This window comes from Podarcis pityusensis (assembly GCF_964106645.2).
Source record: "Podarcis pityusensis genome assembly, chromosome: 4".
Taxonomy (NCBI): domain Eukaryota; kingdom Metazoa; phylum Chordata; class Lepidosauria; order Squamata; family Lacertidae; genus Podarcis; species Podarcis pityusensis.
This window is the reverse complement of record NC_138027.1, coordinates 27,690,115-27,717,896: the sequence shown is the minus strand read 5'-3', so window position 1 is coordinate 27,717,896 and position 27,782 is coordinate 27,690,115. Positions and strand designations below refer to the sequence as shown.

At 40.3% G+C, this 27,782-nt stretch overlaps 1 protein-coding gene across 1 annotated transcript in view; it reads right to left on the bottom strand.

Moving 5' to 3' along the window:
- Positions 1 to 27,782, bottom strand: part of PDS5B (PDS5 cohesin associated factor B) — a 79,953-nt gene that overhangs the window by 22,489 nt on the left and 29,682 nt on the right. The window contains exons 3-15 of the mRNA XM_081004037.1: positions 25,109 to 25,312; positions 18,314 to 18,400; positions 18,028 to 18,125; positions 16,683 to 16,809; positions 13,894 to 13,974; positions 12,625 to 12,765; positions 10,685 to 10,800; positions 9,458 to 9,552; positions 8,548 to 8,693; positions 7,268 to 7,419; positions 6,186 to 6,299; positions 4,658 to 4,739; positions 864 to 912 (exon numbers count right to left, since the gene is read on the bottom strand). Of these exons, the coding sequence (XP_080860163.1) occupies positions 864 to 912; positions 4,658 to 4,739; positions 6,186 to 6,299; positions 7,268 to 7,419; positions 8,548 to 8,693; positions 9,458 to 9,552; positions 10,685 to 10,800; positions 12,625 to 12,765; positions 13,894 to 13,974; positions 16,683 to 16,809; positions 18,028 to 18,125; positions 18,314 to 18,400; positions 25,109 to 25,312 (1,492 nt within the window). The remainder of the gene's footprint in view (positions 1 to 863; positions 913 to 4,657; positions 4,740 to 6,185; positions 6,300 to 7,267; positions 7,420 to 8,547; positions 8,694 to 9,457; positions 9,553 to 10,684; positions 10,801 to 12,624; positions 12,766 to 13,893; positions 13,975 to 16,682; positions 16,810 to 18,027; positions 18,126 to 18,313; positions 18,401 to 25,108; positions 25,313 to 27,782) is intronic.

The window sequence follows — 27,782 nt, the reverse complement described above, 5'->3', positions numbered from 1 at the left end:
GGCAAACATAGGTAGAGGTGACCATTAGGTCCAGTCGTGACCGACTCTGGGGTTGCGGCGCTCATCTTGCTTTCCTGGCTGAGGGAGCTGGCGTACAGCTTCCAGGTCATGTGGCCAGCATGACTAAGCTGCTTCTGTCGAACCAGAGCAGCACACAGAAATGCCGTTTACCTTCCCGCCGGAGCGGTACCTATTTATCTACTTGCACTTTGATGTGCTTCCGAACTGCTAGGTTGGCAGGAGTAGGGACCGAGCAACGGGAGCTCACCCCGTCATGGGGATTCGAACCGCCGACCTTCTGATCAGCAAGTCCTAGGCTCTGTGGTTTAACCCACAGCGCCACCCGCGTCTGACAGAACATATTACAGTGCTACCTCTGGTTACAAACTTAATCCGTTCCGGAGGTCCGTTCATAACCGGAAACCGTTCTTAAACTGAGGTGCGGTTTCTCTAATGGGGCCTCCCGCTGCGCGCATGCCTCTGGTGCACGATTTTCGCTTGCATCCCGGGGCAAAGTTTGATACCAGGAGCAGCTACTTCCAGGTTAGCTGAGCTTGTAACCCGCAGTGTTCACAAGGAGGACGGTTCACAACCAGAGGTATTACTGTAGTTAGATACCGCCCAGTGGAAAAATATTCCCCCACTACTCCCTCAGTTCTAAATTTCAAACCACTAACTGTACTGATGATATATGTGCTTATGCTAATAATATTCTTCACACAACTTGTTCTGGGGCATTTCAGACCTCACTGTCTTAATACTCCCTCCAAATTAGAAAGTACCTGAATCAACAGTTGAACAAAACAATTAGCGAGGAAACAGTGTTAAAGTATTAAAGCTTTAAAACATTTTTTAAAACTTACTTGTTATTACCATCACTTTTGAAAATATAGCTTTACTACTGGCATCTGTCTGGAAATTAAATGAGAAAGCACTTTTGAATGTCAAGACTTTGCATTGTGAACTCAAACAGCATCAGGGATAATGCTCACCATCATTTCAGAAATAGATAACATCATTTCTATACATCATAAGTTGAATACAATATAAAGCTGGATTTTAACACAGAGCATAAGGTAACTGTTCAGAGTCCACCGCTGCTCTTAAAACCATGATGGGTATATAGAGATATATATATATATATGCTACATTCCTAAGCATATTTACTCACAATTGGTTTACATTTTGACAAGCAGGTTTGTGCTGTTGGAAATCATCAGGAAAAAAATTAAAGACCAAGGAAAAGACCAAGCAAGCCTAATAATAACCCCAAAATGTGGGTTTCTGCAGTAGCCACCTAACAAAGACTATTCTACTCTATTTTTACCAGTGTATTTCTTTTTATAACAGCAGGCAAAACCATCTGTAGTGTTTCTTTAAACCATATTCAGGTTGCTGCCTTTAAAAGTATATTTATCACCTTACCATAATATAAATAGTAGCAACAGTTACAGTGCTGCCAATTTGAAAAATTACACGAAAAAGTTAATGCAAAGGAAAATACTAAGAACCAGCCCTCTTTGAATAACTAAATTCCATTTAGCATTCTCCAACTTGGTACTCTGTGGACTACAGTTCCCATCATCTGCCCACTGGCCATGCTGGCTTGGGTTGGTGGGAAGTATAGAGGGCACCAGTTTGGAGAAGGCAGCAATATGAACGTTCCATTTTATTTTATTTTATATTAAAAAGATGTTTTACATCATCAATGATACTTGTGACTGTGTTATTTCATTTCATTAATTCAGTGTGCAATAAACTGTTGCTGTTTTTCTAATAAAATACCATCATAATCCAATAATGTTCTCATTTTTACATTGTCAACACATGAACTCCCTACTAATTTTATTAACAACTGCCTATAAACAGGGAACTATGAACACCTGTCAGAAAGGGGCAATCTAGTTATAATGGGAAAAGGAGGACTCCTTTATTTAAAAAAAAAATATTACTGAAAAATACTTATTTTTAAAAAGGAATAAAATGCCAGCATGTAGCAATAAATAAAATTTTAGCTTATTTGATTGAAACCAGATAGCTGTCAGAAATGATTTCATTCGCCATAACCCTATCTCACTTCATGCAAAATTTCTTAAATTGTTTTTTTTTTTTTTAAGCCATCAAGAAATTCTACAACTCAGTTTTGACTTTTGAGTCAACTGGAAAAGAATGGAGAGGCAATGTTTTTAATGGCAACCGCTAAAAGTTCTGAAGTACAGTCTCGCCTACAGAACAACTCAAACAATTCAGACCCATCATTAAGCGGGAGTGAAATCCAATACCGGTGCTGAAGTCTGTCAGGTTCTTGCTGCAAAGTTTTCCAGAGGATTAAGCACAAACGAAGCAATTTATTTGAATCAAGCTTTTCTACTCCTTATCAGAAAAGCCAGGCAGCGTAAGCCACTGATTACCTGTCAGAATTCTGCGTAATCTGCTTTAAAGACCCTTTCACAGATCACAGATTTAGATATACAATCCCATGGAAAACATGCTCCTTCTGAGTTGCCATTACTACCACAATTTTGCTGCTTAATAGAACGCCATTTCTTTAAAAAAGCTTTGATAGTTACTTTAGTATGGGGAGCTTTAGAGGGACAACAGAAATTTGAAATTATTCCACATATTACTTTCTTAATCTTAAGGAAGAATGTTTCAGGATGAGGAGAGAAACAATTAACGGCTCCACAGCAACACATACAATTCTGAGGCAAGGGATGCATTCCAACACGTCCATCAAATTTTAACGTGCAAATGTCTTGTCCATATCCATCACTCCATTTCCTAAATAGCAGAGCTACATTCTGCTATCACTTTTGCTATTTTGAACACAACAGCTCCACTTGGGAAGAAGAAAAGCTTGTGACGGCAAGTCTAGGGCCAATGGTTCTTCTTCAATTCAGGCTACCACCTCACACAAGGATGAACTATACTAACCAACAGTTATGTTCATCCTAGCCTAAGAGCAGTTTAATTTCCAACTGAGCCTTGAAGGAAAGCAAAGACTTAACTGCCCAAAACAGTTCTCTTTTTATTTTATTTTTTAAATGATTTTTATTAATTTTCCAACAAAAGCAAATTTATAACATCATTAAACATCAAAAACTCATCACACATCTTTTTTTCTTTTAGACAGTTCTCTTTTTAATTCACTATAAGCTCTCTAAGAGCAATTTAAATGTCTTTTCAAGCAAACAAAAATTCTCATGAAGAGCCATACTGAACCAGACAAGAGGTCCACCAGTATCCTGTTTCCCAAAGGAATAAGCCCAACACTTCTGGTTGTCAACCATCTAAGACAAAGTCATCACCAAAATCTTGCAGCAGCAGCAGCAAACCCCATTAATTATACGCTGTGTAAAATACAACCCCTCGTTTTAATGTTGAGAGGGGTGAAGAAATCTCTCTCTTTTTTTATAAGTTTCTATCACGTCCTCCTTACTTGTCTTTCATATAAAAAGCCCTAAGAAGCCATTTTTAAAAATCGTTTTCCTAACAACCACATCTCCTCCTCCCATTATTCCCTAAGCCTCTTTGGATGTCTTGGGCTTTTAAGCCTCATCTCGAGGACTGTAAACTCTCGTTTGCCAAAGTAAGCATGTTTCAACCTTAGAGGTACAGAAACATTCTTTCCAAAGCTTCCAGATTAATATACAGACAAGTAAATCCAGATGTACACTGAAAGCTTGTTAAGAAAAGGAAATCAGTAGTTTAAGGACCAGCTCTGATCTTAAAGGTGGAGGGAGATTCAAAAGATCTTCTGCAAACCTCCCCCCTTCCCACTTAAGATCAGAATGAAAGGGAATTGTTACAGGTGGGTGGACCCACTCATTTGCGAAATCTGGCCCACTAGGCAGATCCTGATCATAATCTGTCCTGTAGAGAAAAATGATTACCTTCCCCTGAAATAAGTCATACTGAAAGTAGAATTAGTGAAATCCATGGACTGAAGTTAGTTAAATCTATTGATTTTGATAGGTCTACTCCAAGTATGATTTAGTTTGACACCTTATGGTTGTCCTGGATTGTAAGAAAGATGTCTTTACCACAGAGCCAATATTAATAGGGATATTTACTGCACATTCATTCACTCACTTCATTGTTATCCTGCCTTTCCTGCAAGGAACACATACATGGTTCTCATCCACTCAGCCCATTTTATCTTCACAACAACTTTGTGAGGTAGGGCAGACTGAGAGGCAATGAGTTGGCCCAAGGTCATCCAGTGAACTTCATTGCTGAGCAGTGATCTAAGCATGGATTTCCCTGGTCCTAGTTCAATAGTCAACTGAAAGTCCTTTTATTTTTATTATTGTTACGAAATAATAAAATTTAGTAAACACAATTAAATAAATGTTTTTAATGCTTTTATTTTATAAAACACCTTAATCTCTCACATATTTATTAACATGTTAAAAGGACGATATACAATATCTTTATTGCCATTGTCCCATACAGAACAATGAAATAGACAATAGCTAAATGGGATAATTGCTGCCTTAAGAGTCTTCATAATTTCTACTTTCCTTTTGCTTATTTGATGCTTCTTAAAAGGGACAGCAGTTTCACAACCGCGGTTGAATATTGAGCTTTCTACAAGAATTAGCATGAACTAAGTATTTTGTAGTATGCACAAAAGTTAAAAAGGAAATAAACTTACTTTGGGTTGCTTGATTAAGTCAACCATATCCTTTACTTGGTGCCGCAATAGATTTTGGCATTTCCACATTTCATTCAGTGCCCTGATAGTTAAAATATAAAGAAACAAATAACTGATATAGTACTCATAACTGCAACTTCCTAAACTGTTAGCACTATGAATAGGGAGAAACTTACAGTTAACAATTCACCTGGCTATAAGCCTTTAAGGCCTACTCTTCTGCTGAAGAACTAACAATATTTTGTTCTTGCCCTTAATGCCTTTAGCAAAATATTTATTATTTAGATTCATTTATTTGGGGCTTTTTTGCATCCCTTATTGTCTGCATGCATTTCCTTTGGCAATGTTTGTGTTCTCTTTTTCCCTCTCATTTGGATGACACTTCCTTTTTTTTATCTGTAATAACTTCCTTAACTCTGTTCATTACCCATGATTGTATCCTCTCATAGCTTTCCATATACATTCTTGTTGAGCTTCTATTATTGCAGTTTTGAATACCATCCAAGCATTCTGGAAAGATTGGTCCCTATTGACTTCCTCTTTCAACTTCCTTTTTATCAATCCATTCCCTTCAATTATTTAAATACTTTGGGTGATATTCAGCGAAGCTGTACTCAGAGCAGACCATTACGATTTAGTCATATTCATTCATCTACATGAGCCTACTCTGGGGAAAAGTTAGTTGAATACCACCCACTAAAAGCAAGATACCAGCTAGGGAGGCAGTTTGAAGTTTGGACATGTGATTCTCTTCCTTCCTATTTTACCCTAACAACAACCCTGTGAGGTAGGTTAGGCTGTGAGAGACTGGGACAAGCCAAGTGAGTTTCTTGCTAAGAAGGGATTTGAAACCTGGTCTTCCGGGTCCTAATACAACACTTTAACCACTATACCACACTAGTTCTCATGTTAGAGATCATTGGAAAGGGACTAAAAATATCACAATGCCATTATACAAATGTTTCTTAATTTATGAAGTGTTTATACACAAATTCTGATACAGAGAAGCAGCTAAAACTTTGCACATAGTGCTAGTTCGGATTATCCTATAATTTCTATCACTATTGTTTTCTAAGCGAATTGTACCCAAATATGCTAATACCTATTAGACAATAATTAATGACACCCATCATGAAATAGTGGGTATGTGGGGCAGACTAGAACCAAATTCATTTTAGCCTTGCCAATTTGTTTCCAATTATAGAGCGAAATAAACCAGTTTCAACTCTGTTCCACCCACAATATGTTTGCAATATACTTTGAGGAAGCACTAAACAGCCTGTGAAAACTGTAATTCACAATCAACGTAAACAGTCAAAAAATATGAAAGACGTAGCAAGGTCTCTTTCCCATTTTCTCTTCTTTCATGTTCAAGGATGGATTTTGATAGAAATCTTAACCTACTAAATACTGAGCACAGTCTGTATCCAGATATTATCCAAGCAAAAATTCTGTCGCACTAAGATTATTAGCTCTATTAGCATTGCAAACATCATTATTAGTTCCCAATTTGTCATGTAAAACGTACTTAACAGCATTTGAATCCAGGGTGGCGTAAAGGTAGTATAAACATTTCATTCTTTCATTTGTTTCCAAATTGTGAGGGACCATATACTGAGCAAAGATGCGTTCCACCAGCAGTCTAAAGAGAGATAGTCAATAATAAGCCTCTGTTATATGAAACAAGATTGAAGTTACTAAAGCAAATTTCTCAATATCCACTATGATTAAGTGCATATAAAAACTAAATCAGTACCAAACTGATCGAAGTAAGTCAAATTTAACAAATAAAATTAGCAATGAAATGTTACAAACAGAATGCTACTTATTTAAAATATTTATAAGATCTATAGAAATACACAATGGTTCAGATGTAAATAGAAACTATTGTTTTTGCCAGGTGAACAAGCTTCTAGAAAATTTGAGGCTTACACCCTGATAATTGTTTATAAGATTGCAGTCGTAGTCTGTCATGCTCTGCAATCCCTTCTCCTTTTTGACGTACCATATGCGTTTATCAAAAGCTATCTTTTTTAAACCAATCACAGTTCCCCATGATGCCTGCACTGGAAAAACTGTGCCTTACTTAAACTGTGTTGAGAACAAACCAGGTTAAAACCATGATTTCAGATCCTATCTTGCTCTCACTAACCACATTATGAAACATAAGACCTCAACTTCAGAAAAAAAGGGCAGACCAAGATTTGTTTAAAAATAGTGTCTTTCAATATCCTCCTCAGAGGAGCCTGCAAGAAGTCTCTAGGCTTAAGCAAGTTAATTCACATAGCTGGAAATCATGGTTTTCCACATAAGAACCCTATGGCTTAGTTTAGATATAAGCTTCATTTGATCAAACAAACTGTGTAGGCCGAGTATGAATATCACACCTATTTCTATGAATGCAAAAGAGTTATGGCCAGAGAATTCAGTACACTTAACATTCCAAGTTCCAAAAGCAGTGCAGACTTTGGAATTGCTGTTTGAATGCCCTCCTAGACTCAATGAGCTGTTTGTGTTCTTTTCCGACTTTATTGCTATTGGTCAGCAGGCATACTCACACAAGGCAAAAGGATGAATACTTCCTAATTGTATATATTCAGGTTAACCTACCGATCATCAATACTGTTTTGATAATATATATGCAGCAGCTTGTCCTTTATCCAGGCAATTTGTTTTGAAGCTTCTTTGCCAGCTTCTGACTGCAAGGAGTACTTCTTGTATATCTGTGCAAGTCCCATCATTGCTTCTTTTCTCACTCTCCACTAAAACAACAACATGTCTCAAACATCAAAATATACCTTTGTTTCTAAATATATTTTCATACACATTTCAAAATTTTGGATTGTTGCAATGTGCTTTATGTGTTGCTGCCCTTGAAAACAATCTGGAAACTATAATTGCTAGGTCCTTCTCCGTGGTGGCACCCTGCCTTTGGAAAGTCTTCCTCCAAAAAGTGCATCTGGTGCCAACTCTATTGTTATTCTGGTGCCAGCTACGACCCATGTGTTTGCCCCCAGGCCTTTATGAGTGGTTAGGTGCTGCTTCAATGACTTTGTAATGATTATGCTGATTTATTCATTCTTGCTGTTAACTGTTTTATTGGCTTTATTGGATATTCACTTCTACTATTGAGTGTTTTAATATTGTTGCTACCTGCCCTGGGTTTGAAATGAAGGGTGCTATGCATCTTTACACAATGCGGGCAGTATACTTATCAAAAGGGGGGGAGTTTGCTACAATAAGGCAACAAATTAACACAAGGAAAGAAACAGTATTCAACCAGATTTTTCCCCCAGCTGTGTGTGTGTGTGTGTGTACTAAAACCAACAGCCAAAAATAATAATACACAGTTCAATAAAGGTTGTTCCCTATACTTTTGCTCTTCATGCACTAAGATTAAGTAAGATTAAGTAAGTAGCTACATTGCTTTTTCGTAAGATGTGCTACAGACCTAATCTGACATTTGAACAAATTATAAATTCAACTAATCCACTAAACCTAATAATCATAATAATAATAATCATACATTGGGTTGTTTTAAAGTACTATGGCTAAGGCACAACAAAACAATTACAAAGACTTCTTTACACATTACAAAATCCTGAAGGCACTTCTGTGTGGATCATAAAATGGAATCAGTTGCACACAAAACTTTCACAGTATTCACAACAAGTTCACTGTTTTTTTACTCTCATGTTTATACAATCTCATAATTTAGGAAATGCAAGAATATGTGCGGGTAAAGTAGATAATCACAGTATGCAAATATGCAATTAGCCAATTCTTGCGAGAAATCTTAATGGAAAGGAATTTTTAACATGCTGAATTAGTTGCCTACTCTTGGACTAACAATGACTCCAAGTAATTGACCTACATATACAATGACTTACCCGTTTGTCAAGCGTTCGCTCTCTCACAAAGTTAAGAAGATGATCATTGACGAGCAAAAGATCTTTCTTAGCAGCAGTAACTATTGATACAATAACATCATGCCTGATAGCTTCTTCAGGGTCATGAGACCTCACTTTAAGGTACTCTGTACAAAAAAAGACACCCTAATTAAAACTTTATACTATTATATTGAGTATCCTAAACTGACGTAGACTGATGCTGACACACTAGTCCCAGAGAATGAAGGGCAAAAGCTTGTATAATGGGAGACACTACAACTACAATTTAATATGTTCCTCTTAATAAACTCGCTGTCCGTTATTATCTGATAAGTTGTGAACAAAAGACTTTAATTCATGAAAATAGCTAATTTAATCACTACGGTGTTATATTTGCTTGTCCACTAACAGTTGAAGAATAAGATGCTGGCTACAGGACTTATCAGAAGCATTTAATTGTTTTTAAAGGCTTTTATTTTTAATGGTATGATTTTATCACAGCTGTGTTTGCTGCCCTGGGCTCATTTGGAAGGGTGGGACATTAATTTAATAAATAAGTTCTTCATGGGAAGGCTGCTTTAGACTAGTTATCTTCAACTTTTTCAGACCCAGAACCTACTTTTGACCCAAAGATGAATTTGGGGACCCATTTCTTAATCTTTTACTATATATTTGTATAGTGGTAGTTCCCCTGCTGTGACCAACTAGTGCCTTAGAAAAATATATCTGACTGTATTAGTCAGATTAGGCCACAGGTGAGTGTGAAGGCTTGCTTCCCTACCAGGAGTAAATATCAAAAACCAGGCGCTTTGTAAATGCACTATAAAAACAGTGCTGTTATTTTGCTACTACTAAAAACAGAATAAATGATAAGAGTTCCTCTTCTTTTGCAGACTCAATTTACTGATACCTGTTAAATCTTTTGCTAGATCTGGATGGTTCATAAGGCAGTGACTAGCAAATTTCACACATTCAAGACGGATAGGTACATGGATATCATTAAACCTGTTTAAAAAACAAAAAAACCACAGTATGTTATCCCTCATTTCAATTTTCATCAAAATGCCATACCTATTCCTTCAAAGAATCAAAAGATAAACAGTCTGGTAAACATGACGGATTAGATTCAGATATTTGCAAGCAGAATAAATTCTACAGGTATTATGTAACTGTTATAACAAAGACTTAGAAGAATACTCTGAAAAGATATCTCAAGGTGCTGTGCAAGAGCCTGGAAACACAACAGCTGATTCCAGCTTTGGCAAGTCTGGATCCAACCCAATATTAATAAAGTTATAATGGCAACGAAGCTCCTCTGTTCAACTTTCTAATGTCATACAATCTGACATCCAAAGCTTCACTTGCTTATGAAATTACTAAGGTATTCACTGTTCAAGAGAATGCACTATGTTCCATCTAGCTTAGTACTGTCTACACTACCTGGAAGCAGCTTGCCAGGGTTTTAAGCAACAGTCTTTTCCTGCCCTACCCAGAGATGCCAAGATTGAACTTGGAACCTTCTGCCTGCAATGTGGATGGTTCTGCCACTGGGCTACAATTCTGCCCCCTTAACCTGCTACCCAACTTGTGTCTGATAAATCAGGCTTGGCCATTTACATCCAAACAGATACTTCAAAAATGTAATACTATAGCCTATTTCTCATTTTAACCAAAGGACAAATCAGCTGGAAGATATACTCTTTAAGCATGCATCTCTTTCATGCAAATGTTTATTAATATATGCATTTGTCACCTAATTAAAAGTCTAAAGCCTTGTTTTTGTTACTGTTCCTTGGAAAGCTCCACAACTGTTGAATATTAATCAAATCCAATATAAACACAGAATTTATTATTACAGTGTTGTGGTGTTGACAAGAGTCAGATTAATCTACGTTAGCAGAAAGAAGCGAATGGCAGTAAACTAAGTAAGATGGTTCATAATTGTAAGGTTTGTGGAACCACAGATGAAGATCTAGCTTTATTTATGTCAATTTCAGAGGATACAGAACAAATAGTTCATATGTATCTATAGCTCATATTAGACATAAAAGAATTTCTAAAATGCTGCAAAATAACAAAATGTTACATTAAATTTCAGTATTTAATTCCCAAGGTAAAGGAACTAAACAATTTATACCTCCCCAGATAGCACTGCCAAAGTGGTTTGTTTTGAGATGCCAACTCTGAATCCTTTGCCCCAAACATTTTTGCTAGTAATTTTACAACCTGTAGGCGTTCTTCATTGTCATTGCTCTGGAAAATAAAATAAGTTTCAATATAAATATATAATGCATACACAGAGAAAGAGACAGACAAGACAGACTCTGTAAAAACAGGTTGTCAAACAAACCTATTTCTTTAAAAAAAAGCATACATATATATCATTTTAAAATTTAAAAAGGTAGCAAATAATAGCTGTGGAAATGAACCAACAAGCAACAAAGTCAGTTTATAAAGGAAGTGATTAAACCTGTCCAGCCATATGACTCTGATAAACAATTTACGAATACCATTTGAGGACCAAGGTATCACTCACTTATTATACTTCTCATATGTGCTTAACTTAAACCCAGTCCTATGCAAGTTTACTCAGAAGCAGGTCCATTATGTTCAGTGGAGCTTGCTCCTTGTTAAGTACACCTAGCATGTGTTAGAAGGCTACAATTCTAAGTCCTACTTTTGCTTAGGTATAGCTAATAACATTAGTTGTGCATACATTGCCTGCTAGTGCATCTGCTTCACTCCTCCCTACCTCCAGCAAGGAAACAGTCCACAGGGTGGTTGGTTTAGCCTTATGTTCAAACATGTGCCCCTGGTTTATTTCTCCCAAGCAAACTACAACTGGGAAGTTTAGAATATGGTCTGGAGAAAAACAAATCCTGAGAACTGGCTCAGATATATTATAAGACAATTGCATTGTGGTTTGTCTCCCTGCTGGAGGCAGGGAGTGTCAAAGTGGAAGAGCTCCAAGTTACATGGCACAGTCTGCGCTACTTTCCCATAGTTTATGGCTCAGCATTGCGTCCAAACGCTGTCATAGACACTAACATAGAGATGGATGCTATTGCATGCTCTTTCCCCACTCCTTTTCAGCCAACGGGGCCAATGTTAAGAGGTATGGCAAATGTAGCACAAAGTGGCATTAGCTGAAGTTAAGACTACACATACACCAGAATTCTGTTTCATTTCCTTTTTCCCCTCTTCATTCCAGCTGCTTATGTATACTCCAGTGCTGCTCCTCTGCTTTCATCCCACAGATGCAGAGGGCAACAAAGAAATTATTTACGACCATGTGCTCCTGTGTTCTTTGCAAGCAGATATAGGGAGCGTTGAGGGGAATATTAATTCAGCTTGCCAAATGAAACAGCATCTGGACACAGTTACTGCATGTAAAGAGAGCCAGTGTGGTGCAGTGGTTAAGAGCGATAGACTCGTAATCTGGTGAACCAGTAATCTGGTGAACCGGGTTCGTGTCTCCGATCCTCCACATGCAGCTGCTGGGTGACCTTGGGCTAGTCACACTTCTCTGAAGTCTCTCAGCCCCACTCACCTCACAGAGTGTTTGTAGTGAGGGAGGAAGGGAAAGGAGAATGTTAGCCGCTTTGAGACTCCTTCGGGTAGTGATAAAGCGGGATATCAAATCCAAACTCCTCCTCCTCCACTCCTCCATTGCGTATAGGTAGTGGACCCGGAATGCTGCAGGGCAGAGGTGGGGAGCCTTTTCCAGCCTGGCCCCCTTCAAGTCATGTGGTGCAATGGGTCAGTGCAACTGGCTGTTAACCAGAAGGTTGGTGGTTCTAGCCCACCCAGGGACAGCTGTGGGCAGGATTATTTCACTGCAGTGGACTAGATGATCTTTGTGGGTTCCTTCCAACTCTATAATTCTGTTTTCAGGGGCCACAGACCAGTGAAGAACAGTACTTGGAAGGGGGTGTGGCCTGAGGAGAACCCAAAGGGCTAGATAAAGAGAATTGCTACAGGTAAACTAAAAGGCGCTCATAAGGAAAAGGAGTTGACGCACCAATGTTCACTGAGGTGCAAAGGATCCAGATTTGATACAACTGATAGAACACTTACCTTTAGTTTAAATTCAAGCTGTGGCAAAACTGATAGTAAAAGATGACTATCAATATTGTATAGCTCCAGAATTAAGTCAAAAACATGCTCCGAGAGATCACTGATAGACGTTTTTCCTAACATAAGCACTTGATTAAAGAACTGTAAGACAAAGCAAGATGTATCAACAGCAGAAGAAGGTTCTCAGCCTCTCTCAACAATCTATTCCAAGCTGTTCTGGGAAGGCACCACAAAGGGCTATCAAAATGCCCAGAGGACAAACATGTGACCCCCAAACTCCCGAGTAACTACCTTCTCACATTTGAAGGATTTGAAAGCCCATCTTAAGAACAAACTTCTATTTTTAACTTCGGCTTAGCTCTTCATATTTCTAAAAGTACATCATTTGAAAGCTAACAAGTACTTTAAGAAGGCCCACTAACCTAGCATTCTACCCAAATGCCTGCTATCTTAGATTTCAGGTAACTCAGCTAGTTAACTGCAGGAAACAATAACATACTAACCCTACGTAGGAGACTTACTCTAGTTTCAACTTAAGCTCATAGTCTAAATTTCCAAGTGCCCTTTAACGCAATGAGCTTTCAAATGTAAGAGAAATCATATTTATTTATTATTACATTTATATCCCGCCTTTCGCCCCAAAGGATTCAATTTTTGTTCAATTTGTTTTAAAATGTATGTGCAATGGAAACCACATTTATGCAGAATAACAATTATTGGGTACAGCTGAAAATAAAACATTTCACAATCTACATTAATAATTCTCCCGTGGAACACTGCTGTGCCCAGAGCACTGCTATGACAGTCTTTTTCATTTCTGGCAGAGAGACTGTCTTTTTCTTGTACTGAAACAACACCACAAGCTATCGGCAAGTTTCAGAACTCAAATGAAAGCACTGCTCTTAACCTTTAAAGCCCTAAACAGCTTCGGACCCAAATTATTTGTTGGATTGCCATATCAACCCACCCATTGACCAAGAATGCCATCTAAGGTCTTTCTCCAGATCCCTGCACCATCTGAAGTGTGACAGGTAGCAGCTGGAGAAAGAGAGTGTGCACTTTTCCTGTGGTGTTCCATGTGGAATACCTTCCCTGAGAAGGCCTGCCTAGAGACCATGTTACTATTATTTTGGTGTCATATAGAAACAGTTTAGCTTTCCAAGGGTTCTAAGCAAGGGTTCTGACTCTATGGATATGCACGTACTTAGTCATCATCAAATTATGTTTTACTCAGTTTCATCAGCACAGTCACTTTAAATCCTCACTTACATTAGTAATGTATGGTTCAATAGCTTGGGCCGTCCTCTTCAGTAAAGCCTTTGCCAAGTCATATGCTTGTTTGTTTAAGTTCTGAAAGGTATATTTCAGACAGGAAACGCTGTAAAAGTGTGCTTGAAATGTATGCTCAGATACAAATAAGTGAATTCACGTAACTGGCTTTTTGCAAATCTTCACAAACAAGATGGACAAATGCCGATTTTAAAAAAGGATACTACAAGTATTACACACACAAAAACCCACTATGATTACAATATATAGAAACAATTATAGAGTTGGTCAATGCAGTGTCAAACTTTCAAAGCTCAGAAAAAGGCTACTATGCAGGCTGCAATTGTCTATGTCCTTTGTTGTTGTTGTTTAGTCGTTTAGTCGTGTCCAGCTCTTCGTGACCCCATGGACCAGAGCACGCCAGGCACTCCTGTCTTCCACTGCCTCCCGCAGTTTGGTCAAACTCATAATGGTAGCTTTAAGAACACTGTGCTTATCTGGGTTAAGTCCCATTGAACTCTGGGACTTACTTCTGTGTATGCATGCATAAGAGTGTGATGTTGGCCATAAATCCTGGTTTCTGCTATCTTCCATCTCTCAATCTAACAGTTTTCCTTGGTTTAGTTATTTTTCAGACCATAATCCACATTTTAACATTACAACTGACAAACTAAGTTATGTATTACTATTTATTGTTTTATGCTTCCTAGCAAATCAGCAGAACTGCTAGGACTCCAGAGATTATACAGTATAAATCACTAGGATCACTTATAAAACCCAGACGAGTGATCCTGTACTCATATTCTATGCTGTCCAGCTACCTGTTCTTCTGAAATGTGTTCAGTTCTCCAATTTATGTCTAATTATTTAACAGCACCAACATTACTTATCTGTCCCACTGAGAAATACTATTTTGCTCACTACCAACTCTTGCTTTGCTGTACTGTTTTTAATACAGTGGTACCTCGGGTTACATATGCTTCAGGTTACAGACTCTGCTAACCAAGAAATAGTGCTTCAGGTTAAGAACTTTGCTTCAGGATGAGAACAGAAACTGTGCTCCGGCGGCGCGGCGGCAGTGGGAGGCCCCATTAGCTAAAGCGGTGCTTCAGGTTAAGAACAGTTTCAGGTTAAGTACGGACCTCTGGAACAAATTAAGTACTTAACCCGAGGTACCACTGTATTCGGTTGGGAGCCACCCAGGGTTGATGGGGAAACCCAGCCAGATGGGCAGGGTATAATTTAATTTTTATTTTGATTATGATGATGAAAAAGTTCAGGACACTTACAGCAAAGTCTAATGCAACTTTACTCAGAAGTAAATTCAACTTTGTTCAGCTGAATTTGTGTATAAATAAAAGCACCTACAACTGTAGCCTTAGCCTTTGAAGTAATTGTTTTTGTACAGTATCCTTGCATGGATACAGAAAGAGCCTAACAAAAATCTGTCTTGCCTCTAAGCAAGTGTAATTCTGCAGTGTATGTGGGCTGCACGTCCAAAGGTTGGGATTATATTTCAAGGTTGTATAAAAGCTTTATTTAGTTGCAAATGAATATTTAGTTGTTATAGTAACCAGTTAACACACATCCTTGTTCACAAAACATGCAAAAATGAAAATCAGAAACTCAATTTAAATTGCTTTTTTCCCTTGATGGTATTAAATTATTTAACTCAATTAACCCTGTGAAAAACGGAGTCAGGTTAAATTCAGTTATAAAATACTGTTGAACAATAGCTAGATCAATTTCATTTCAAGATCAATTAATAATGACTAACTGAAAAGTGTACCATGTGACTCCTAAAATGTAATGCTTTCAAATAAAAATTAAAAGCCAGTTGATACTCTTGTGTTTTCCAGATATTAATAGTTCATTGCATCCAGAAATCTGAAACAGCTAATTACACTTCCAAAAACTGGGAAAACCAACATGAAATAATATACATGTAGCCAAGGCAACTTTTCAACAGTCCTCCAAATATGGTGCCTCAAGAAATAACAAAATGGCAAATACACACAGTCTTTATACTCTTGACCAAGCAATGAAGTATTGATAGGATTAACTACAAAAAGGTAGAAACATGAGCTTTCCCTGTGCTATCTAGCGTTGGGAAAATAGCTTTCCTTCCCAAACATAATTGTTCTTTCCCAAATCAGCTTCAGGAAAAGAACAAATATTTGGCTGAGACACAGCTAGTCAGAACAACGGAGACATAGAGAAATACTGTGATTTGCACCCTTATGTTCCAAGACTGCAAGACACCTCAAGTACTTGAAATATGAACATTTATATTAACATGATTTAGTTAATGTTAGCCTTACAAATTATTATTCAGAAGGGTCATCCATCTGCCTACTTAACCTAGCTGCACACAGCTTTTCTGCCTGCACTCCCCTATCCCAACAAGCGCCACGACAGGGAACACAGCTCTGCTTGCCCTTCTTCTAGAATGGAAGAGTTACTAACAATGCCATTTGAGGACAGAAGAGGAAAACACACACGTGAATGGTGTTTGCCCAGTGCTATCTGCCATTAAACTCAAGCAACGCTGAGCTGAAACAAATGCAGTTCTCCAACTTCTCACAAAAAAAGAGTTGATCTCTGTCTAAGAAGTGGGAACAAGGGATGGAGATCTTGGCCAACTTTATTGCTTCAGTTTGGCAGTCTAACCCTGGCTACAGAGCCATGAATAAAAGGTAGCTTCACTCTAACTTTGCCACATACATGCCTGTTGATGCTAAATAAAAGTAACGGAAGCGCCAGGAAATTAGGAAAATGTTATTGCTTACCTTATGTGCAGGCACCAGGTTAACTAAAACTGTGTCCAAAAGCTCCTGAGACACTGTATCACCTTCACAAATTATAGAGCTCATCAAATCCACCATATGCATATGAACCTTTTGATTATGACCATTGCTGAAATCAAGAGGAACAGATTTTCAGCTCATTAGCACAATATAATTCACTATGGTTCAGCCATAAGGTAATTAAGTAAAATAAACTATTATTATGTTTATCCAATATTTCCTTCAAGGAGTTCAGAGTGGTGCACATGATTTCCCCTTGTTCTATCCTCACAACAAGCTGAGAGATAGGTTACGCTTAGAGACAGTGACTGGCCCAAGGTCACCCAGTGAAATTCACGGCCGAGGGGGCATTTGAACCCTGGTATCCCAAGTCCTATTCTGCTTACTAGACAAAATCATTGAATTAAAAGTCACACATATTTTCACACTTTTTTTTTAATTTGGAGGAATGTGGCCCAGTCCATTTATCACTGTCATTCTCTGATGTAAAATTAGTGACAATGTTGTAATTTTTGCTTTTCACAACTCTAGCATCAAATAGAAGGCTCAGCGGAGGTGAAGTTAATACATTACACTACTAAACTATGACTAGAAATGTCCATATCTGGGGATCTATCTTGGCTGATATTTAGTATGGTGTTTCTGCAACTGTTCATGACCATAAAGATATAATCTGAGTTGTCATTAAGACAACTCATCATACAGAGCAACTAAGGTAGTTACTGTACAAATATTGGGTCAAAACCCAGACTGAAATGGATCTAGAAAATCAGTTTCAGCCAAAAGAACCTGGATCTGGCCCAGGACCACCTGCTTGAAGACCTTGCCCACGAAGGGGAGATTAGAATGTACTTCATACCTTCCCTTTTCAATTCAGCCCTGTGGATTTGTCTGCCCCATGTCTAACATCATATGATGTCAGGTGGATGTGGTTTGAGTCAAACCATACTGCTGGCCAAATGGGGACATCTGGCAAGTCAGAGGTTCCCTACCACTAGTGTACAGGATTGCAACCGTAGTCAATTACTTTAATGAACAATGCATCTGTGGCTTGGAAAATTCAGGGTGTTTTAAGTGGCCTGGGCACCTGTAAGTCTGGTACTAATCCCTAACAATTTGAAATACAGGCAACCCCCGATTTGTGCATGGGTTGCATTCTGGGTCATTGTGTGCTCCATCCCATTTTCCAGCCACTTCCAGGTTGCTGCGATGTGCGTGTGCATTGTCACGCACATACTGAAAGCGTGTAAATCGGTCGTTGCCTGTAGTATTTTAATCCCAACATTTCCATGAATAAATTTGTTGTTAAAGATATAGATATACTTACTTGATTACAGAAAACAATGTTCTGTACAATTGTGTGAAAATTTCATTGCTATCTTCGAGTTCAAAGCATATGTTGTAAGATTTAACCCACGCAATGTTCTATATAGGAAAAGAAGACAGTTAATGTATCTGGAACAGCAACCTAACAAAAAGATAAAAGCTAAGTCCTGTGGTGTCTACTAGCATGATTTTGGATCTCCATCCATTGATATTTTTAAAAAGTGAACATTTTGCCTGTTTTAAAGCAAATGTGGATAGCTTATAAATAGAAAATAATTTACACTTGCCTCAAGCAAATAAAAATATCTATTGAACTGTGGACTTTTTGTATCTTCTAATCCTTTCAATTGTCTTGTTATGAACATAAATATATCCTGCAAAGGAAAGAACAGGTATTTATTTCACATACATAACAAATATATACTAGTTGCATAAGCATTCACTTCAACTGAAAAATCATTTCTCTATGAACTAGAATTCGTAACATATTTTAACTAACCTCTTATTCTCACAATCAAAGTCTGAAGCACATAAAAAGACAGAAAATATTAGGAACATCAATCAGGATTTTACAGCACTTGTTTTCACTTTAATTTTATTCTGAATCAGGTTTTGAGCTTTCAGTCTATTACAGTGAATAATGACAGAATGAAATCCTGGTAATAATTATTATCATTATTAAGTATTAAATTTGTGGGAGAGAGTCCTATAGTTTAACTATGCACTGCACGGCATGAAGAAGTATTTTCAGCAATTTCAGCAGCAACAAGAGATGCAGTGGGAAATCATGGGAACAGCTCCTCAATCTTTCCATGACTATTCAATTCACACACGTTGTCTGACCACCCTAAGCCTTTTCCAAGGCAAGCCAGAACGGATTATGAGTATAAAAACTCATGTGTGTTTACCAACCTGCAGAAAGCAAAATAAACGAATTTTCACAACTCTCCATACGGAGTGCACACAAGTCTTGAAATGAAAAGGGCTGCTGGAAGCAAGATTTCCTAGATACAGCCACCAGGGGGCTTTCCTTCAGACACTAAACTTGTGTACATAACAGCCCCCATACAGTGTGTGAGCCATTCAAGAGGACAAACCAAGTGTGAGGGAGCTGTCACCTAAGAAGTTTTTTAAAAAAGGGGATGCTGAGCAGTAACCTAGAGAAGAGTAACGACTGATAACGAGAATATAGAGATGGAGGTGCTGAAAGACACGAGGAATCAAAAGAGCTGTCAAATCTGCAGACACATGAGTCAGAAGCGTAAGGCACAGTGGAGGAGCAGGTTTCAGAGCTTGGCATTTCAGCATCACCTCAAATAAATCCATACAATGAGGTGGAATATATGCTCAAAATAATTTTGTCTTCTCTACTAGAAGGTCTGGGTGTCCAAAAGGATCGCACAACACCACGTCTTCCAAAACGCTTCCCGGTTTTAGCTCTATGTCTCACATGCTAGAGTCAACGTGGCAACTGGGTCATCGAGAGCACTGCCGTTTGTGAGGTTTTGCTGAAGAAAACTCTGCTCCATGGAAAGTTCACATGTATTCTTTTGGGAAAGTGAAAGTTAACTGGACAGGGTTCTTGTCCTCCCTTCTTTCACGTGTTTGAAACGCCTTTTCCCAAGTAATTTGTCTGGAAATGATCAGGCTAAAATCAAAGTACTGTAACACCAGCACTGACAGACATGCATTTGAAAAGCTAGTTTTATGAAATATATTGTTGTTGGGAAGAAACATTTCAAAATAATTTGTCTGGGAATCAAGACTGTTGACACTGACAATGTTAAAAAAGCACTTTCGAAAAGCTGTGCTTGTGAAATATATCGTTGCGATGAAGAGAGTAAATGTGAACAACCTAGTAAAAGAGGACTGCAAAGCTAGACGTCATTTAACTTTTGACTTATAAAAAGTAATACTGAATACTTTCAAAACACACTACATAAAGGTTAACCAAGTAGCCATTTCAAGTGGAAACTAATGTACTTGGCAATTTAGCATAACAATACTATTGCCTAAAAGAATGTACCAATCTAAATTTCAACAGAGGGGGTAAAAAAATGGAAAGATGATGAGGGAAGCAACAAGGGAAGACTATGAATAAGTGTAGTTAGGCTTCAGTTCACAATCAATTAGCCAACCTGAGTTAATATGGTACCAATCCACTTACTTCAAACTGGTCTTCTATAGTCAAAGTGAGTTCTCTGAACTAACTGAGACATAGACTGTGGCTTCAGAAATTTCAGTGTTGACAACAAGGCAAAGAGAACTACACCTAGCAGTTTTCTATCCAAACCATGTAGCTTCATTCCAATATAACTGTAAACATTTTAAATATAGTTTACTGGGGTTTGTACATCTGAATCAGATATAGCTCACTAACTGTGGGCCAACAAACTACAACCTTAAACTATGACTTGTCAATCTCAGACTGTGCTAACTGTATGTTATCATTATCTTTACATTTACCTTTTATTAACTTGCTATCCTAGTTTGTTGCTGCCCACCTGCTGACCCGAGATGCAAACAAAGAGCAGCTAAAAAATGAAACTCCTCACACAGCTAAGGGACACATTGGTGCTTTCTTAGACCTTTCACTGTGTCCTCTCGCTGCATGCTAGGAGACTCCTTTTTTAAAAAATTTAGTACACCATCCAACCTAGAGCTGTATACACATGGCCTCTCTAAACTTTTCTCCTATATGTGGGTGGAGAAATGGGGAGGGGGAGGCATTTCACTGACTTTCTCCAAAGAGAGTAGAAATTATCCAGTAACATCTTAGGGCTGAGGCTCACTGTTAGAAGCAGCACTGTGCCGACCCTTTACCAGTACCACAAAGCAGAAACCACACCTGGAACTGTAAAGTGGATTAGTTCCCCCCCCCCCAACAGATCAGCATTACATCCAGAGCCATGTAGTCCTTTTTTCCATTCTCCCCAAAACACCTGTATATGAAAATACAGCAGCTAGCTTTTCACCTACAGTAAGGTAAAGGGTAAAGGGACCCCTGACCACTAGGTCCAGTCATGACCGACTCTGGGGTTGCGGCGCTCATCTCGCTTTACTGGCCGAGGGAGCCGGCGTACAGCTTCCAGGTCATGTGGCCAGCATGACTAAGCCGCTTCTGGTGAACCAGAGCAGCGCACAGAAACACCGTTTACCTTCCCACCGGAGCGGTACCTATTTATCAACTTGCACTTTGATGTGTTTTCGAACTGCTAGGTTGGCAGGAGCAGGGACTGAGCAACGGGAGCTCACCCCATCACGGGGATTTGAACCGCTGACCTTCTGATTGGCAAGTCCTAGGCTCTGTGGTTTAACCCACAGGGCCACCCGCGTCCCTTCACATGCAGTAGGATGTGGGAATTGTTGGGTTATTCAAGCAAACTGATTGATCAACCTACCCCACAGCAATTAAATTGCCAGATTATTGTTCTAGAGAACAAGAAATCTACAGTCAGACTTGGTGGAAAGAAAATAGGGTTGCTGTTTTTAAAAAACTTTTCTGGAAACAGTGTTTCCCACAATTGGGACTCAAGTTGTTTTTGGATTGCAGCTCCTATCATCCCTATATAATAGGACCAAGTTTGGGAAACAGTGATATAGAACAAGGCAACTTCAAAAAACCAATTTGTCCATAGTAAGGAGCATAAGAAACTCTAGACTGAGTTCAGACTCAAACTATGTATTAATAGAAAATAAATTCACAAAATTCTCTTTACTGTATTTCTGCCCAACACAGGAAACCACTAATTCTATGAGAACCATTTTCTTTAAAACCACTGTTCTGAGAATTGTACAAACACAGAAAGATAATCAGCATGATTTATTCTGCATCTTTAAAATGGATTACAATTAGGTTTACATGCCAATTAAAATTTAAATCCATTACTAATGTTTTAGTTGATTAATCTGTTAGCTAAATCTGCATACATTTGCATATGGGTAAAAGCAATATTTCAGAAGAAAGAGGCGTATTCACTTGTTTTTACATGATGCACACAGTCATTATGCCAGGTATCATCATTCCCATGTGTTAGAGAAATGGGGGGGGGGGTGTCTTTCAAGATAGTCCTTGCCTTTTGCAGTTTACCGTATTTTTCGCACCATAGGGCGCACCTGACCATAGGGCGCACCTAGTTTTTAGAGGAGGAAAACACACAAAAAAATATTCTGAATCAAATGTTGCACTAAACTATTTAAAGCAGCAAAGCTGGCGGCTCCTGTCCGCTTTGCTGCTTTAAATTGAGCCTCAGAGGAGGGTAGGAAGGGGAACCATGGCTTATCTAAGTCCAGTTAATAATGCTGAACCTGACTTATGGCCATTGAGATTAGCCTGGCCGTCTCAGTGGAAATCTGGGGAGGCTGAGGTGGACTTTCCAGTGGTCAAAGTGTGGCTGTGTCTTCCTGCCCGGCATCTATTTCCTGCCCTCTTTCTCCCCTGCACCCCCGCACCCTGCTTCGAGGGAAGGAAGCGGAGCCATGGATCCTCTGCTCGCAACTGCAGTGGATTCCATCCACTTTGAAGCAGGAAAGTGGGAGAGGAGCTGCTTATACGAGTGTAAGCTGCTCCCCTCCCACTTTGCTGCTTCAAAGGGAGCCCAGGAGGAGGGAATCCTCTGCAGCCGCAAGCAGAGGATCCATGGTCCCCTTCCTTCCCTCCTCCGTGATTGCTTTGAAGCAGGAAAGTGGGAGAGGAGCTGCTTACACAAGTGTAAGCTGCTCCCCTCCCACTTTGCTGTTTCAAAGGGAGCCTGGGAGGAGGGAATCCGCTGCATGGATCCCCTTCCTTCCCTCCTCCGTAGTTGCTTTGAAGCAGGAAAGTGGGAGAGGAGCTGCTTACACGAGTGTAAGCTGCTCCCCTCCCACTTTGCTGCTTCAAAGGGAGCTGGGGAGGAGGGAATCCGCTGCAGCTTCCCCCACCTCCCGGAGAGCCCGCAGAAGCCGCCAGCTCTTTAAAGGGGCTGAGCGGCTTCTCCTGGCTTTTCTGGGAGGTGGGAGAAGGGACTGATGCAGCCAGTCAGTCCCTTCTCCCTCCTGGGGAAAAGCCCTCAAGAGCGCACGAAGCTTGTGTGAGGCTCTTGGGGGCTTTTCCCGCCTGCCTCCCCCTTGCATTCGCTCCATAGGACGCACACACATTTTCCCTTGCTTTTTAGGAGGGAAAAAGTGCGTCCTATAGAGCGAAAAATACGGTAAGTACTTGTATTAAAATATTTTTCTAAAAAAAACTTCTGTCCAATTAATCATGAGCACATTTTCATCTGATTGAAAGGATTTAAAAAACAACAACACACTTACAGCCCTAATTAAAATGAATGTCACATATAATGGTTTTAGAATCAATAAAAGCAGCAATAAGCCACTCAGAAGCGCTGAAACGGAGGATAGAATAGCTGAAAAAGACAAGGACTTTATTATGGACAATAGCAGGCAGACACTTGTAAGGAACTGAGCTGAAAAACTAGAGTCCATGACACACAACACACCATTTTCGATGCCCATTCCATTACAAAGATGGAGCACTGTGCAACTCCTTAGAATTATTGTTTTAGGAGGAAAAAGAAGTTATGTAACTGGAATAATCCACTATGGTTTATCATAATGTGCAATCCCCTCTTCTGGCATGGCCACAAGGAAATGAGAAGTGTTTGCTTCAGTTTCAATTAATCAGAGTTAGTCTTACATGGTAAACTGTGGCTAATCTTAACTATGATTCACTTGTTAACTTCAGCTTAAAGTTGCACTTGTTTCAAACAAGTTCATAACAATTAAATTATTGTTATAAATGAATCGCAGTTGAGTTTAACCAATTTTGCCAAGCTCAGATAAAACAACAAGCAGTAGTTAATCCAAAACAAAAATGAAAGCTTCTGAACCCCTCTTCACAACCACCCTGGAAGAGGAAAGGTAAGAGACTCCCAAGGAAAACCTGAACCATACTCTAGGCCCTGATAACATTATGATGAAACTACATTTTGCCTGGCGAGTTTATAAAACAGTGTCCATGTCCCTAGCAAATGGTCACAAAATGACACTCATTTTCATTCACTACAGAACAATGTTTTTCAAGCAGCTTCTTGACAGCGCTATTATAAAAGAGGCAAATGGAAGTCAACAACTAAGTTCCATAACATACAACTTTTGTCATTTATTGTACAGATACATGAGTCTCAGAAAACAAATACAACAAACTGCAGACAATATAGCTGAGCAAGATGGAACTGCTGAAAGCCATAAACATAAATACTACTTGCTAACATCAGAACACTTCCTAATACAGAAACATATCTCCACCTAAAATTCAAACTACTTTAGAATTCACATAGTCAAAGGAAAAAATGCCAAATGACTTGCCATAATCTGACCCCAAATGCCGTAATTTAACAAATTAGTATCTTTTGATAGCAGGCAACTGACAATATTTATTATTCATATGAACACACACACACAAATAACTTTAAGGTCATTAGAAGGCATACAGAATGCCAGTGGTTATTAATTGTTTAGTTTTAGTTTTTAGTTTTTGCCTGTTGGAATAGCTTTAAACCTACACAGCTACCTTGCCAACAGCTACTCAATTAAAGTTTTGCATGCTGCCCTAAATCATATAATCAAGTTCTCATTTAAGGGTCATAGGAACGCACAACTGCATTTAGCACTTGCAAAATTTTATTTCAAGATTCTTTTAACAGGCAAAATGTCCCTGCTTATCGACTTTTCAATTTTCCTAGGCTTTGTTTTGCAACATAGATCAATCTGTGATAAATAACAGGCAACTGTCACTCCAAGCCTAAATACACTGTAGCAAATATTATCAGTACTGGGCCTATAAGACCAGACTACACCTTAACAATTCCCACACAGATCCTACAACAAATCACTTTAAAATACCTAGCTAACTTCTGGAAATGGAGCCAGTGCTTTTAAAAATATTTAATCCATATCAGTTAGAATATGCAGTGTGAAAGCTCTGCTGAAGAGTTCTAACCTCTCGGTTGTTTGTTTTTGAATGTTTAGAAATAAACATAAAACAGCACTACTGCTCATCCAAAGTCACAGAAAATAAGGATGACATGCAATCTTACCTTAAGTTTATCTGGTGAAGTGTATGGTGCTTCAGGAGCATATATTCTAAAAATATCAGCAAGACAACAAGCTACGAGCAAGCGTACATCTTTATCAGGGTGCTTAAGGAAAAAATCGGAGGCAAGATGTAAAGCGAGATTTAGATAGAGCTCCTTTTCTTCTTCAGAGTCCTGGTCCATATCCATGAATGTTTTGACAACCATCTGCCAAAAGAAAGTTCCAAGATAAGCAACATTCTCTAGAAAAAAAACAGCCCATATTAAAAAAACCACATACATTAAAAGGGCTATTTTTCGGTATGAGCTTCTTCATTTTCCTGACTATTTCGACTTGCCCGTAATGAGGGTAGAATATTGTAAGCTTCAAAATGGTTGAATGTCAAACTATTTAATCTACAGTCATGTGACAAATAAATTACAGTGGTACCTCGGGTTACATACGCTTCAGGTTACATATGCTTCAGGTTACAGACTCCGCTAACCCAGGAATAGTGCTTCAGGTTAAAAACTTTGCTTCAAGATGAGAACAAAAATCGTGCTGCAGCGGCGCGGCGGCAGCAGGAGGCCCCATTAGCTAAAGTGGTGCTTCAGGTTAAGAACAGTTTCAGGTTAAGTACAGACCTCTGGAACGAATTAAGTACTTAACCCGAGGTACCACTGTACATCTTTGCTAATAGCACATATCAACATGCAATGGCACTAGGAATAAATACACAGCAAAGATGGTTGCTGCTGACAGGAATGTACAGTCAAACTAAATCTGTATCTGACAAAGTAGATTCTGGCCTATAAAAGTTGCACTTGTTTAAGGTGCCACAAGTTTGCTTTTGCTGCAGCAAATCAACACAATCGCTCTTCTCATCACTTCCCTTGGGGAAGGGCCATAGCTCAGTGGTAGAGACTGTCCTGCATGTAGAAGGCCCCAAATTTTATCTCCCGGTAGAGCTGGGAGAGACTCTTGCCTGAAACCCTGGAGAGCTGCTTTCAGACAGTGGAGACAATACTGAGCTAGATAGACCAAGGGTCTGATTCAGTGTTTGGCAGCTTCCTATCTTCCTATATATAAAAATGTAAGTCTGCCATCGCACAGCCCCTGTTGGGAGGACTATATCACAACCCGGGATTTGCATAAAGTCAGAGTGAAGGAGGGGAGCAAAAGAGAAGACAGGTTGCACAAAAGCAGTGAATATGGCATGGAAGTAAGAAGGGAGAGACATTGAAAGGGGGGAAAGTAGAGGTTTAAAACAATGGCTGAACTTCAAGTAAAGCATGGAAAGAGAGGAAAGCAATAGTTTAAAATGGTTTTAAACAACGGCAGAGGTTTGAGAGAAATGGGGATAGAGGGGCACACAGGGAAATTGTGATTTAAAACAACAGAACTGTTTGAATAAAGCGGGGGGGTGTGTGTAAAAAACTGTATGCTTTTTCAGACTGTCATTTAAATATTTACCGTATTTTTCGCACTATTGGACGCACCGGTCCATAGGACGCACCTAGATTTGGGGGGGAAAATAAAGGCAAAAAAAATTATTCCCCCCCCCGCCAGGCGCGGGGCTGGGGCGGGGGAAGCCCGAGCTTCCCCCTCCCCCAGAACGGGACCCAGAGCCATGCCGAAGCTGCGCGCAGCTTTGGCATCGCTCTGGGAGCTTGCGGGGCTGGGGGAGGAGGAAGCCCTCCGCCAGCCTCCAAACCATGTCGGGAGACAGCGGGATGGCGCGCTGCGCCTCTCCCGCTGTCCCCCGAGTTTGCGGGGCTGGGCCAGCCTTCTAACCAAGTCGGGGGACAGCGGGAAGGGCGCGCTGCGCCTCTCCCACTGTCTCCCGAGTTTGCAGGGCTGGCGACAGGGAGGAGCAGGCTTCTCCCCCCGCCAGCCTTCTAGCCAAGTCGGGGAACAGCGGGAAGGGCGCGCTGCGCCCCTGCCGCTGTCTCCCGAGTTTGCGGGGCTGGCGACGGGGAGGAGCAGGCTTCTCCCCCCGCCAGCCTTCTAGCCAAGTCGGGGGACAGCGGGAAGGGCGCGCTGCGCCTCTCCCGCTGTCTCCCGAGTTTGCGGGGCTGGCGACGGGGAGGAGCAGGCTTCCCCCCCGCCAGCCTTCTAGCCAAGTCGGGGGACAGCGGGAAGGGCGCGCTGCGCCCCTGCCGCTGTCTCCCGAGTTTGCGGGGCTGGCGACGGGGAGGAGCAGGCTTCTCCCCCCGCCAGCCTTCTAGCCAAGTCGGGGGACAGCGGGAAGGGCGCGCTGCGCCCCTGCCGCTGTCTCCCGAGTTTGCGGGGCTGGCGACGGGGAGGAGCAGGCTTCTCCCCCCGCCAGCCTTCTAGCCAAGTCGGGGGACAGCGGGAAGGGCGCGTGCGCCTCTCCCGCTGTCTCCCGAGTTTGCGGGGCTGGGCGATGGGGAGGAGCAGGCTTCTCCCCCCGCCAGCCTTCTAGCCAAGTCGGGGGACAGCGGGAAGGGCGCGCTGCGCCCCTGCCGCTGTCTCCCGAGTTTGCGGGCTGGCGACGGGGAGGAGCAGGCTTCTCCCCCGCCAGCCTTCTAGCCAAGTCGGGGGACAGCGGGAAGGGCGCGCTGCGCCCCTGCCGCTGTCTCCCGAGTTTGCGGGGCTGGCGACGGGGAGGAGCAGGCTTCTCCCCCCGCCAGCCTTCTAGCCAAGTCGGGGGACAGCGGGAAGGGCGCGCTGCGC